General features: G+C 34.8%; 1 protein-coding gene across 6 annotated transcripts in view; it reads right to left on the bottom strand.

Annotated features, from left to right (window-relative positions):
• Positions 1-12,769, bottom strand: part of DMXL1 (Dmx like 1) — a 167,539-nt gene that overhangs the window by 43,773 nt on the left and 110,997 nt on the right. For all 6 annotated transcript variants that reach the window (XM_076008303.1, XM_076008304.1, XM_076008302.1 and 3 more), the window contains 5 exons: positions 10,992-11,170; positions 6,637-6,776; positions 3,361-3,446; positions 1,830-2,031; positions 266-383 (listed from right to left, as the gene is read on the bottom strand). In XM_076008303.1, the coding sequence (XP_075864418.1) occupies positions 266-383; positions 1,830-2,031; positions 3,361-3,446; positions 6,637-6,776; positions 10,992-11,170 (725 nt within the window). The remainder of the gene's footprint in view (positions 1-265; positions 384-1,829; positions 2,032-3,360; positions 3,447-6,636; positions 6,777-10,991; positions 11,171-12,769) is intronic.

Genomic DNA, 12,769 nt, shown 5'->3' with positions numbered 1-12,769 from the left:
AGATACAGACTCTTAAATAATCATCTTTTTGAGAAAAAAGTCCCAAATACATCTGAATAAATTACTCTGAATTTAAATTAAATTGATTTAGGAAAATACTACCCCTCTTCTTTTGAATCACTTTTCTAAGCATTAATTGTTTATGTTTACGATATAAAAATGTATTTTCAAAATATCTGTAAAATGTAACTTATTTTTTATGATTACATGATAACATAAAAGACTTCAATAATAAAATAATAAATAGGTTTTTACTTATACAGACCTCATTTAGACACCGTTTCTTTGTGAATATATTCCTGATAAAAGTTTCCTGAATTTCTTCCTGCTTCACCAAGTACTGCCAAAGCCTCTTCACAGACAGTGCCAGATGGTGTTTGGATCTACAGAGAGACAGTAAACTTAATTATACACGTTAGAGACTTCTTATTAACTTGATCACAATTCTTTGGTACTATATGAATATTTATTATAATAAATTAACTAGAATCAGACCATATGATCTAGGGCAAAAGTAGGCAAGCTTTTTCCTAAAGGATGAGATAGTAAAGATTTTAGGCTTTGTGGACCATATGGTCTCTGTTATGACTACTCAACTCTGCCATTGCACAGGTTATGTATCCCTCATCCAAAATGCTTGAGATCAGAAGTGTTTTGAATTTCATGTTTCTTTCAGATTTTGGAACATTTGAATATACATAATCAGATCCCTTGGGGATGGGAACCAAGTCTAAACACAAAATTAATTTATAAACATACACATAATCTAAAGGTAATCTTATAAAATACTTTTAATAATTTTGTGCATGAAACAAAGTTTGTGTTAAGTACTTATGTGTGAAATTTTCTACTTGTGGCATCATATTGGCACTCAAAAAGTTTCAAATTTTGGAGGATTTTGGATTTTGTGATTAGGGATGTTTAACCTACACTTGGAAAAGCAGGCCGAGGTAATATACAAATGACATATATCATTGTGATCCAACAAGATATTATTTACAAAAGTACAAAGTGGGCTGAATTTGGCCCAAGGGGCTGACCATAGTTTCCTAATCCCTAACTCAGGGCCATAGGATCTAACAAAAACAGGTATGCTTCCTAGAAGAGATCTAGAAGTGGAGCTACTCAAAGTATTGCCTGTGGATACATAACAGTCCACAAACTCTGTTACTGATCAGCAATGAGGTAAGAGCTTCTGAAAAAGTACACATTAAGTATAACACTAGGTAACCCATCTCTCCCTCCTCCTTGCCCACTCCCCCTTACCATCCCCCCAAAAAAACAACAAAAAAACCTTATAACACTAAGCAACTAAATACACTGTTTAGTTCAGTTAATATTTTTCATGGCAAGACTTTCTTTCTAGATGAAGCAAGCACTACATTGATTTACGTTTTGATTCAAACTTTCTTTCCCCTTGGACAGCAAAACAATTGCTAACCAGCAATTTTGAATTGCACTGCTCTAGAGCAGGCACCAATAAACTATGGCTCAAAGGCCAAATCCAGCCTACCTCCCATTTTTGAAATTATGTTTATTGGACCACAGCCATGCCTACTTGCTTACACATTGCCTATGGCTGTTTTTACTATATAATGGCAGTGTTGAGTAGTGACAAGGGCATATGGTCCGAAAATATTTACGAGCTAGACTATAGCAAGGAAAGTTTGCTAACCTCTAGACTACCATAGGCATTACACAAAGACAGATTTGAGTCTAGAACAGCAAATTAAACATAGGCCTTAAATATTTTTTCTCTGAATATTACCTGACAACATTTTGATTTATTAGAACTCCTACCTTAAAAACAGTACCCATAGGAAACCTACTTGAAAGGAGTGTTTGTAGGTTCCAGTAAAGCTTTGTGGCGGAGAATTGCCGGACCTGCAGACAAACTCTCTTCAGAGGTATGACTTGCAATGTAGTTTTGAGGTGGCCCACCAAGGATTTCAAGTCGTCGGAGAAGAACTTGTTCCCAACACTGAAGAGTTTTTAGAACCGCATGACAAAGAGGTGAACTAACTGGAAGCTCTAAAAAGGAAAAATGTAATTGACCCACATTTACCTTCTGCAGTAAATGCTATATTCAATTGTAAGAAAACACACACGTTGGCAGGCGAGATGTGGATGGAGAGGTAGGCACAGAAATCCAGTAGATTAAAAAAGATATGTCATAAATCTGTATAAGCATTTCAACATTACTGCTTTTGACTTTCATTTCACATGAAAAATGTACTAAACATCATGAAAATATGTGTGGGAGGAAAATTAATTGCTTTGAACGTTTATGTCAGCTCAATTTCCACATGGCACATAATTCTAAAATTTACTTAGAAACTAAAAATAATATACAAAGTAAAAAAAAAAAGTTAAATAATACTTGCCATGAAACCACCACTTCTAGTTCTAACCCTCCATACTCTTGAGTCCTAATTCCATTTTCAACATTTGGCTATTCCTGCTATTTATCTCCCCATTTCTAAACAACATGTTTCCATGGTGAGTTCTTGATTTTTCAGTTTTAGTAATAGTCTACTGATTTGCTACTATAGCATATGAGAATAAACTTATTTCTCCATCTTCCTAATATAGTCTCAAATTATTATTATTATTATTATTTTGAGACAGAGTCTCACTCTGTTGGCCAGGCTAGAGTGCCATGGCGTCAGCCATGCTCACAACAACCTCAAACTCCTGGGGATCAACTGATCCTTCTGCCTCAGCCTCCCGAGTAGCTAGGACTACAGGCATGGGCCACCATGCCTGGCTAATATTTTTCTATATATTTTTAGTTGGCCAATTAATTTATTTCTATTTTTAGTAGAGACAGGGTCTTACTCTTGCTCAGGCTGGTCTCGAAGTTCTGACCTTGAGTGATCCTCCCACCTCAGCCTTCCAGAGTGCTAGGATTACAGGAACAAGCCACTGTGCCTGGCCTCAAAATTTTTGATCAAATTGGTATTTTAGTGTTTTCACTGCATATATGGAAATACAATATTCATAGCTGAACCACTTGGTATACTATCATGCTCCTTTCTTTCTTGTACAAACTTTTCCTCCTTTTGGAGTTAATCGCTAGTTTTTGTATTGGCTTAGTTTTTTATATGTCTATCATTATTAAATTTCTCAACACTTGGCTAGAACTATAGAGTCTCAATGTAGGCAATCACATCAGGTTCAGTGCTCCTGAATTCTCAGATGTTGCCTTCCTGACATATTTGCAGATGATTGGTTTGGTTAAAAGAAACCTATCTTCTACAATAGAAAGTTACTAAACTTTTTTCTCCACTATTTAAACAAATACATAGTAGTAAATCAAAAGTAATGGCATCCATCAGTTCATGTTAAGATATTTATTACCTGCAAGATCATGACCTGCAAAGGGATAGAAAGTCTTCAAATTGCTGAGCACCAATTGCACCATTGCCAACCGCATCAATGACCAACTAAAAATAAAGTAACAATGGATCCATTAAAGATTTATATATGGATTTAAAAGAGTACACCACTCTTTGACCCAATAATTCCACTATTAGGAATCTACCCTGAAGATATTCCTCCACAAAAGAATATATGTACGCAGTTACTCACATCAGCATGACATAGCACAAGAATAGAAATAACCAAATTGTCTACCAGGAGATTACTGTTTGAATAACTAGTTTTGAACTATGGAATATTAGGGTAACCATAAATAAGTTCCAGTATGTTTAAATAAAAAGCAAGTTGGAGAATATTACGTATGGTATGTGACCTTCTATGTAAGAAAGGAGGGGAAATAAGATTATATATATGCATTTGCATATTTTTGCAACAGAAGGATAAATCAGAAACTAATAAAAGTGGTTATACAAAGAGGAAGTAGAGAAGGAATTGGGTGGAGGAAAAAGAAATATAAGTGAGACTTCTAATTTCACATTTTTATATAGTTTGACTTTAAACAAAGGTATTTCAGCTTCTCATTTATTTCAAGTGGAACATATTTATTTCTTAAAGTATTGGCTTTTTAGTTATTTTTTAACTGTGGTAAAATACACATAACATGAAACTTATTATATTTTAACCTTTTTTTTGAGACGGGGTCTCACTCTGTTGCAGGACTAAAGTGCAATGGCATCATCACAAATCACTGGCAACCTTACCTCCTGGGCTCAAGTGATCCTTCTGCCTCAGCCTCCTGAGTAACTGGGACTACAGGCATGCACCACCACACCCAGTTAATTTTTCTATTTTTTTTTTTGTAGAGATGAGGTCTCACTCTTGCTCAAGCTGGTCTTGAACTCCTAGGCTCAAGCAATCCTCCTGCCTCAGCCTCCTAAAGTGCTAGAATTACAGGTGTGAGCCACCACACCCGGCTTATTTTAACTATTTTTAAGCACAAAGATGAATAACATTAAATACATTCACACTGTTCAGCAACCACCACTACCATCCATCTCCAGAATGCTTTTCATCTTGCAAAACTGTATCTCTACACTTATTCAACAATAACTGCCCATTGTTCCCCTTCCCCTGCCCTTGGCAAACCACTATTCTATTTTTAGTCTCTATGGATTTGAGTATTCTAAGTATTTCATATAAGTGAAATCACATACTATTTCTCTTTTTGTGACTGACTTCACTCAGCATGTCCACAGGATTTGTTCATGTTGTAGCATATGTCAGAATTTCCTTCCTATTTAAGGCTGAATAATATTCTAATGTATATACAATAAATAGGACATTTTGTTTATTCATTCATCTGTTGACAGGCATTTGGATTGTTTTTCCCATTGGATACTGCAAATAATGCTGCTATGAACATAGGTATACAAATATCTATTCAAATCCCTGCTTTCACTTCTTTTGGGTATATACCCAGAAGTGGAATTCTGGATTATTTGGTAATTCTATTTTTTTTTTTTTTGAGACAGAGTCTCACTTTGTTGCCCAGGCTAGAGTGAGTGCCGTGGCGTCAGCCTAGCTCACAGCAACCTCAATCTCCTGGGCTCAAGCGATCCTACTGCCTCAGCCTTCCGAGTAGCTGGGACTACAGGCATGTGCTACCATGCCCGGCTAATTTTTTATATATGTATCAGTTGGCCAATTAATTTCTTTCGATTTATAGTAGAGACGGGGTCTTGCTCTTGCTCAGGCTGGTTTTGAACTCCTGACCTCGAGTAATCCGCCCCGCCTCGGCCTCCCAGAGAGCTAGGATTACAGGCGTGAGCCACCACGCCCAGCCGGTAATTCTATTTTAAATTTTTTGAGGCACTACTATATTGTTTCCCATAGTAGCTGCACTATTTTACATTCCCACCAGCAGGGCACAAAGGTTCCAATTTCTTCCCATCCTTGCCATTTCTGTTTTTTTTTTTTTTTTTTTATAGTAGCCACAGCCACCATAATGGGTATAAAAAGGTATCTCATTGTGGGCTATAATGTCTAAGTCTTTTGTTCATTTTTTCTTTTTTTTTTTTCTTTTCTTTTTTTTTTTTTTTTTTTGAGACAGAGTCTCACTTGTTGCCTAGGCTAGAGTGAGTGCCGTGGCGTCAGCCTAGCTCACAGCAACCTCAAACTCCTGGGCTCAAGCAATCCTCCTGCCTCAGCCTCCCGAGTAGCTGGGACTACAGGCATGCGCCACCATGCCCGGCTAATTTTTTCTATATATATTAGTTGGCCAATTAATTTCTTTCTATTTATAGTAGAGACGAGGTCTCGCTCTTGCTCAGGCTGATTTCGAACTCCTGACCTTGAGCAATCCGCCCGTCTCGGCCTCCCAGAGAGCTAGGATTACAGGCGTGAGCCACCATGCCCGGCCTTGTTCATTTTTTAATTAAGTTATTTTTGTTGTTGTTGAGTTATACAATTTGACTTTTGAGCCATGTGAATGTTTGTTTTATGTATTCAAAAAGTAAAATTCATTAAAAGGAGTAATACTATCTGGCGGCTTTTGGGACATAAATAACAAAAAAGAAAAAACATAAATAAAAAACAAAAAATAAATACATCTAAAGGGGTAATAAAACCAATATACCAGTGCGTAAAAATCTCATAACATTTCATAAAGAATGACTTCACTGTCCCTAGTATACTTCTTTGGGAAAATTCGTATTTTTTATACAACATGTACAATGTTTTAATAAAAATATGCGCCTTCTAGATATAAACATATCAATAGAGACAAAATAATATTCCATCACTCATGAATGGAAGAGTAATGCAGGATTGGAGCTGGAGGTGAACATTCTGAACATTTGTGATAGTACTTAGTGATAACTTATAGTACTAGTGTTCCATACTATAGATTTTCTAGGCTAAAACAGTGGAACTTGTTTATCTTAAGGTCCAAAAAGCAAGGCATAATCTGGATCAGGATTTGTGAAATATGATACAAATCATAGATGGTCTACTCATGGATAATTAAAATTAAGTTAACTGAAAAATTATTAAGAAAATAAATTTAACAATTTTAATCAAGTAATCTGAGTTATGTTAATATAATATAATTCACCAAGCTATAAATTTCACAGGTATTATTTTTAAAAATATTATTTATATAAACCATGATGATTTTTTAAAAGAAGCTTAAATCTGCAATCCTTAAGGAGAGCTAAAAAAAGCAGCAGCAGCAGCTTAAAGTGAAATATTCCATACCTATATGAATTTGAATTAGAATGTTCCTGGAGATGGAAATCTGATGCTAAAACATCATCATCATCATCATCATCATCATCACTTTCCAAACTCTCCTCTGAATCATATTCTGCTCGACTTTGGGAAGGGGGTAGAAAAGGCTAAAATAAAATAATTACGTAATTTATCATCCAAATATCTGATTTAATATACTTATATAGTCTGATAGTAACAATTCATACCACTTGCAGATACTTCTTTATAAGTAACTACTGCCATTCTGTGCCTTTGATATCACTTTACACAATTCTCTTATTTATTCATCCAGCCAACAAAAAATTTAAGTATCCACTATGTGCCAAAAAAGTATACTTGATGTAAGAATTAAGATGATACAGTTACTGTCCTTATAGAGTTTACATTTTAGCAGAAAAGACAGGGAAATAACAGAAAATTAAATGCAAATTGTATTATGTGCTATAAAGAAAAAAAGAGATGAGATAGAGAATAAGGAGAAAATTGAGATCATAGAAGGTCTCTTTGAAAAGTGGTATGTAAGTGAGACCTAAAGGACAGAAGGAAGAAGCTATATAACAAGAAGGAAGAAAAGCTTCTTAGGCAGTGGAAATAGCATGCAGAAGGGATCTCAAATGGGAAAGAGTTTGGTGTGGAAAAAAATCTGACAGAAGTCTGCAAAGCAAGAGGTTAAATGTTGAAAGGTTGAAGAGAATAGCAGATGACAGGTCAGATGGGGTCTTACAGGCTATGGTAAAGAAGTGTAATGGAATGTCACTAATAAGTTTTAGGAAGAGAACAAGTACTGAGATTTATATGATAAGAATATTGCTATGATCACTCTCTTATAAGACAAAAGTCAAATAGCAAGAGCAGAAATGGTGACATCAGTAACTAAAGCAAGAATTGGCAGTCCGGATATAGGTGTTATGTGACAAAGCTGGAGAGAAATAACAGACTCAAGATATATTTTAGAGAAAGCACTGACATTTACTAAAGATGCCATTTACTAAAATAGAAGGACTGTGGGTATAAGAGAGAAGGTGTTGGAGAAAATAAATATCAAATCCCCAAATTTTGGAGATGACCAAGATTCACAGGTCAAGTAGAAGGAGGATGAAAAAGAAGACTATGAAGGAATAAAATAGTAAGCTTAAGAAAAAAAGAAAAACTACGGCTGAGCGCAGTGGCTCATGCCTGTAATCCTAGCACTCTGGGAGGCTGAGGTGGGAGGATGGTTTGAGCTCAGGAGTTTGAGACCAGCCTGAGCAAGAGTGAGACCCAGTCTCTAATAAAAATAGAAAAATTATCACCTAGCCTCAGCATCCAAAGAAATAAAAAAATAAAGTAATTAGCCAGGTGTGGTGGCGTGTGCCTGTAGTCCCAGCTACTTGGGAGGCTGAGGCAGAGGGATTGCTTGAGCCCAGGAGTTTGAGGTTGCTGTGAGGTAGGCTGACATCACAGCACTTTAGCCCAGGCAACAGAGCAAGACTCTGTCTCAACAACAACAAAAAAGAAACTACAAGATATTGGCATCAAGAGAACAGGAGAGAAAAACATTTCAAGGAAGGAGGTGGTTAAGTATATTGAATAATGCTAAAAGGTTAGACAAGATGATAAAAAAAAGTGTGAGTTATATTTGACATGGATATTACCTGAATCTCAACAAGAGCAGTTTCAGTGGGGTAATTGGCTCAGAAGTTATACAAGTAAGTATGAAAGGGAAATAAGGTAACAGAAAGAAAATATGTACACAGTTTTGAAAAGTTGAGTGTTGGGACACATTTCTGTCCTGATGAGAAGGAGCCACTACAGAAGAAGAAAAAAATTGAAGACACTTGAGAGAGTAGAGAAGAAAAGTGAGGATAAGAGTCAGAATAGAACTGGGAGGAAATGGTCTTTGTTAGGAAGCACTCTTCCTTCATTTTATCAGGATGAAAGAATAAGATGGGAGCAAATGTAGACTGGGTTATATCTTCTGATGGGATGATGAAAGAATTTTGTCTGATTTTTCTCAGTGACTTATTAAGTGAAGTCATCAGTTAAGAGTGAGGATAAGATGGAAGACATGGGAAGTTTGAAAAAAAAGTTGTAAAATCTTGGATCTAGGGAAGTCCAATAAAAAAACATAGCAGGGAAGGTGGAACTTCTCGAACAGCTGAATAAAGAGCTTGGTAAATCCTCTCTCAAAAAAGCAACAAAACTTAGACAAGCTGTCAAAAAAACCAGTGGAAACTGATCAAATGCATATAACATGTGGAGAAGCATTTGCTTAAAAAATCTACTGAATCTCAGTAAAACAGTGAGAACTTTAGTCAGAGGCTGTTCCCTTCCCACCTCAAGCTTTGTGGTATGGAAGTTCTACAAGGGCCAGCAGGACAGACTGTAAGAACTAATAGTTCTGATATACTGCCAGAAGGGACTACATTTAAAATCCCATGCCCTTGGGTATTATAAAAAACAACAGAGATCTCATTAGCAAACAACTCAGGAAGATTAAAATCTGAACTTCCTTGAGGTTGTGATACAGATTGGGGTAGGGCAGACTCCAAGAATTTAATAAGGAAATCCAGGAACAAGAAGCTAAAGAAAGCCTTGGTGACCAACAACCCTATATGCAGCAAACAATTTTTCAAAAAATGAGGGTGAAATTAAAATATTCCCAGATAAATGAAGTGCTTAATAAGTAAGTGTTAAATGAATAAATGACTCTGCAAAAGGCAATGAGGAACGGGAGATATAAATTGCCTTCAAACTCCCTTCAGGAGGATGTAGGATATGAAAGGAGGATATGAAGGATGTAGGATATGAAAAAAATAAAGCCACAGCTTAACAAGCCTGGGAGATTGGTGTCACCAGAAAATAGCTAGATGTTAATTAATACAAGGAAGTAAAGAGAACATCCAGAAGTTGAGAATGTGAGGGATTTTGCTGATGACATGAAAAGCAGAATATACATACAGGCAGTCCTTCCTTCACACTGTAATGCATGACTGTAAAAATGAGCAAACAGAAACCATACATGCAATATTAATAATCAATGGTAAAAATTACTAATATTCTGTGACCTTTAAAAATATTTGTCAAAACACTAAAACCTCTCTTACTGTCAGCTACAATATAAATGTACGGGAAATTTTTTAAAATAGTAAAACTAATATTTCATATACTATAATTAAAATATTAGAAATATTGAGAATTAAAATGTTTTATTTCTTTGTAAAAAAAAAAGAATCAAGAGTAGTTTGAATAGTGATTGCGTTCTTCTAACTCTATAACTTAGGATATGAAGCAAGCATCCTTTCTATGCCTTAACAGATAGTCATATTTCTTTTTCATTTTGTATCAGCTTCCAGTATTTTATTCTTTGCACTTTCAATGCTATGAGTCCTTTTTAATTTTGTTGTGTTTTTTTTTTTTTGCCAAGGTCACTATCTCTGGAACATCTTCATCCTTCCTTATAACTACTTTCTTCTACATTTATGTTGATAAAATTCACCTGTACTAAATTCCTCTGGCTGCATGACTCTTTTAAATGGTAGCAGTGTTACCATTCCCACAGTTAGCTATTTTTCTATGACTCTATGTTCATTTTGAATTTCACTCTTAGTACTATCACTTTTCATTTTTTTGTTGCACTTTCATCTGAGTTGGCTAATTCCTTCTTTGGATTATCCAATTTTGTAAAGTATCATATGAGTTTATCATAGGAGTCAAGGAAGCAAAACAATTGTGTATTTTGCTGTGTGTGAATTGAATGACAGGTGCTAAATGATCAATCACTGACAAACTTTGAACTGACATGATTGGTCACTGATCCTAAGGTGTATCTTACCTACATAGTGATTTCTGGAATAAAGAACTAGCAAGAAAGTTTGTTCTTTATGCAATTACTCACATTGAATATACTATAGTAACCTAAATTTGAATCATGTTTTGGAGGGAGTATTATTTACCTAAACACTAGTACTTGGAATTCATGCATTATTAGAAAAATGAAGGACTGTCTGTAGTAAAAGAAAAGAGTGTGTATGGAGATAGATGACCAGGGGACTTTGATTCCTTAACCACTATCAAGTACATTAACATGAAGGTGTTAACCAAGTTCTCTTTTTATCTAAGAACTCTGTTTTGTTTAAAATGCAAACGCCATAATTTATCAAAAAATTGCCTTAACAGTTGAGATGAAATATGGTCAAAATATTACAGGGTATAGTTTTTTAGAATGTAGCCTGATACTAATGAAAATTTTCTAAACCAGAGTGGAAAAACATTTGGAAGTACCAATAATTATATTTATTTTAAACACCTTCATTTCCATTTGACTACGTAAATATTGATCTGAATAGCACTTTTATTACCTTGGCTATGAAATAGTCCCAGATACTGAGCTCAGGTGGAATGAACTTCTCTTTAACTGCCAGTGACTCCTGGCTTACTGATGGTGAGGAAGAGGTCAATGGAGCAGATTCTCTACAAGACATTTTTGATGGCCTGAAACGTTTGTTCTGCTTTTCTCCTTCTTCAACTAGTGAAGAAACTAACAAGAAGAAAATAAAGTATTATTAAAGTAAGTACTATTTTCATTGTATTTATTTCACCTGTCTTTATATAAGATCTAAGGTTAACTACAAGTATACACACAAAAATAAGATTATTATTAAGTATATAGCAGGCAAGAAAAGGGAAGTGAAACAAAAATCATTTTGTATAGCAACCTCTATTTTTTCCTCAACTTGTCTATCACTCTGTGAATGTTGACTTATCTACTGTACATGTAGGATAAAAGGATGTTATATCTGCCTGTAAATTGGTCTGCAGTTTGGCTAAGAACATGACAAGAAATTTCCTACATCCTTCTACTTTGTTTTTTAAAGAATATAATGGGATGCCAATGTTAATTAAAAGCAACAGCTCACTTCTGAGATCAGATCCTTCAGTAATCACTGACTTTATAATTACATATAAAACTACATTTTTCATTTCATTTTAAATTCAAGCACCATAACTACTCAAACTGTTTCAAACTTTTGGAAATGGCTCAGAGATGGAATATTGTAGTAAATGGAATGACAAAAAAGAAAAAATGGAATCATTATTATTTTACTTTCTAAACACTCTACAGTTAGTCAGTATTCTCTTAGTATTTTACCTTAGCATATTACAGACATTAGCATTAAAAAAGTTACACAAATCTTTAATCAACACTAAGTAACAAGATGTAAATCACCAGTAGAGAATCAAGGATCTTGCAGACATAGGCATAATCTAATAGGCAAACAATTCCACATTAAGATGCACCATTATTCTCCTTCAGTGGTTTCAATGAGATTTTACTTACCTTTCAAAGGAATGCAAATAGTTGTGCTGTAATACAATTTTGTTTTATTGTTTGAAGCTACTCAGCTTGCAGACACAGCATGCACATGCATTATATCAAGCTACAGCAAGCTGAGTTTAATGTAGTAATTTGGTTATTTCAGAAAAAAGGAAAGATGAATAAAATATTAGTATTCTAAGAGAGTACTAAAAAGTGGTATGATTATTCTTTCATTAAATGTGTAAATTTTTTCTTTGTTCTTATTAACATTTATAATCAAAAATCAAGCTTCCAATATATCTGTTATATACATTAACACAAATTCTAAAACTTAACAGTGGTTTTATCAACTTATCAAGTGAAAAATTGAATAAAATAGTGGTTTTTTTATCCTTTCAAAAAATTAATTCAAAGTTTTAAGATAAATTTATCATTTGACTTTAACATTACTGTTGTGTGCTTTTGTTTGTTTTTTAAAGAGGTGGGATCTCGCTATATTGCCCTGGCTGGCCTCAAATTCCTGGGCTGAAGTGATTCTCCAAGTCAGCCTCCCCAGTAGCTGGCACTATAGGCACATGCCACTGTGACTGGTTGCTTTTTTTGTTTTCATGTTATTAGAAGGCACGTAAACAAAGAAGTATAGAGAATCTCTGGAAAAATAAAACTTACAAACAATGCTTAACTAATAGATTTTGCCAAGATTGCTCTTTCATTAAAAAAAAAATGGTTTTAAAATTAAAACATAGGACTGGGAGTGGTAATCCTAGCACTTTGGGAGGTCAAGGCGGGAGGATCGCTCAAGGTCAGGAGTTCAAGACC

This window comes from Microcebus murinus, chromosome 11, assembly GCF_040939455.1.
Source record: "Microcebus murinus isolate Inina chromosome 11, M.murinus_Inina_mat1.0, whole genome shotgun sequence".
Lineage (NCBI taxonomy): Eukaryota > Metazoa > Chordata > Mammalia > Primates > Cheirogaleidae > Microcebus > Microcebus murinus.
The sequence above is the reverse complement of the archived record's forward strand: the minus strand, read 5'-3'. Positions and strand labels throughout refer to the sequence as shown.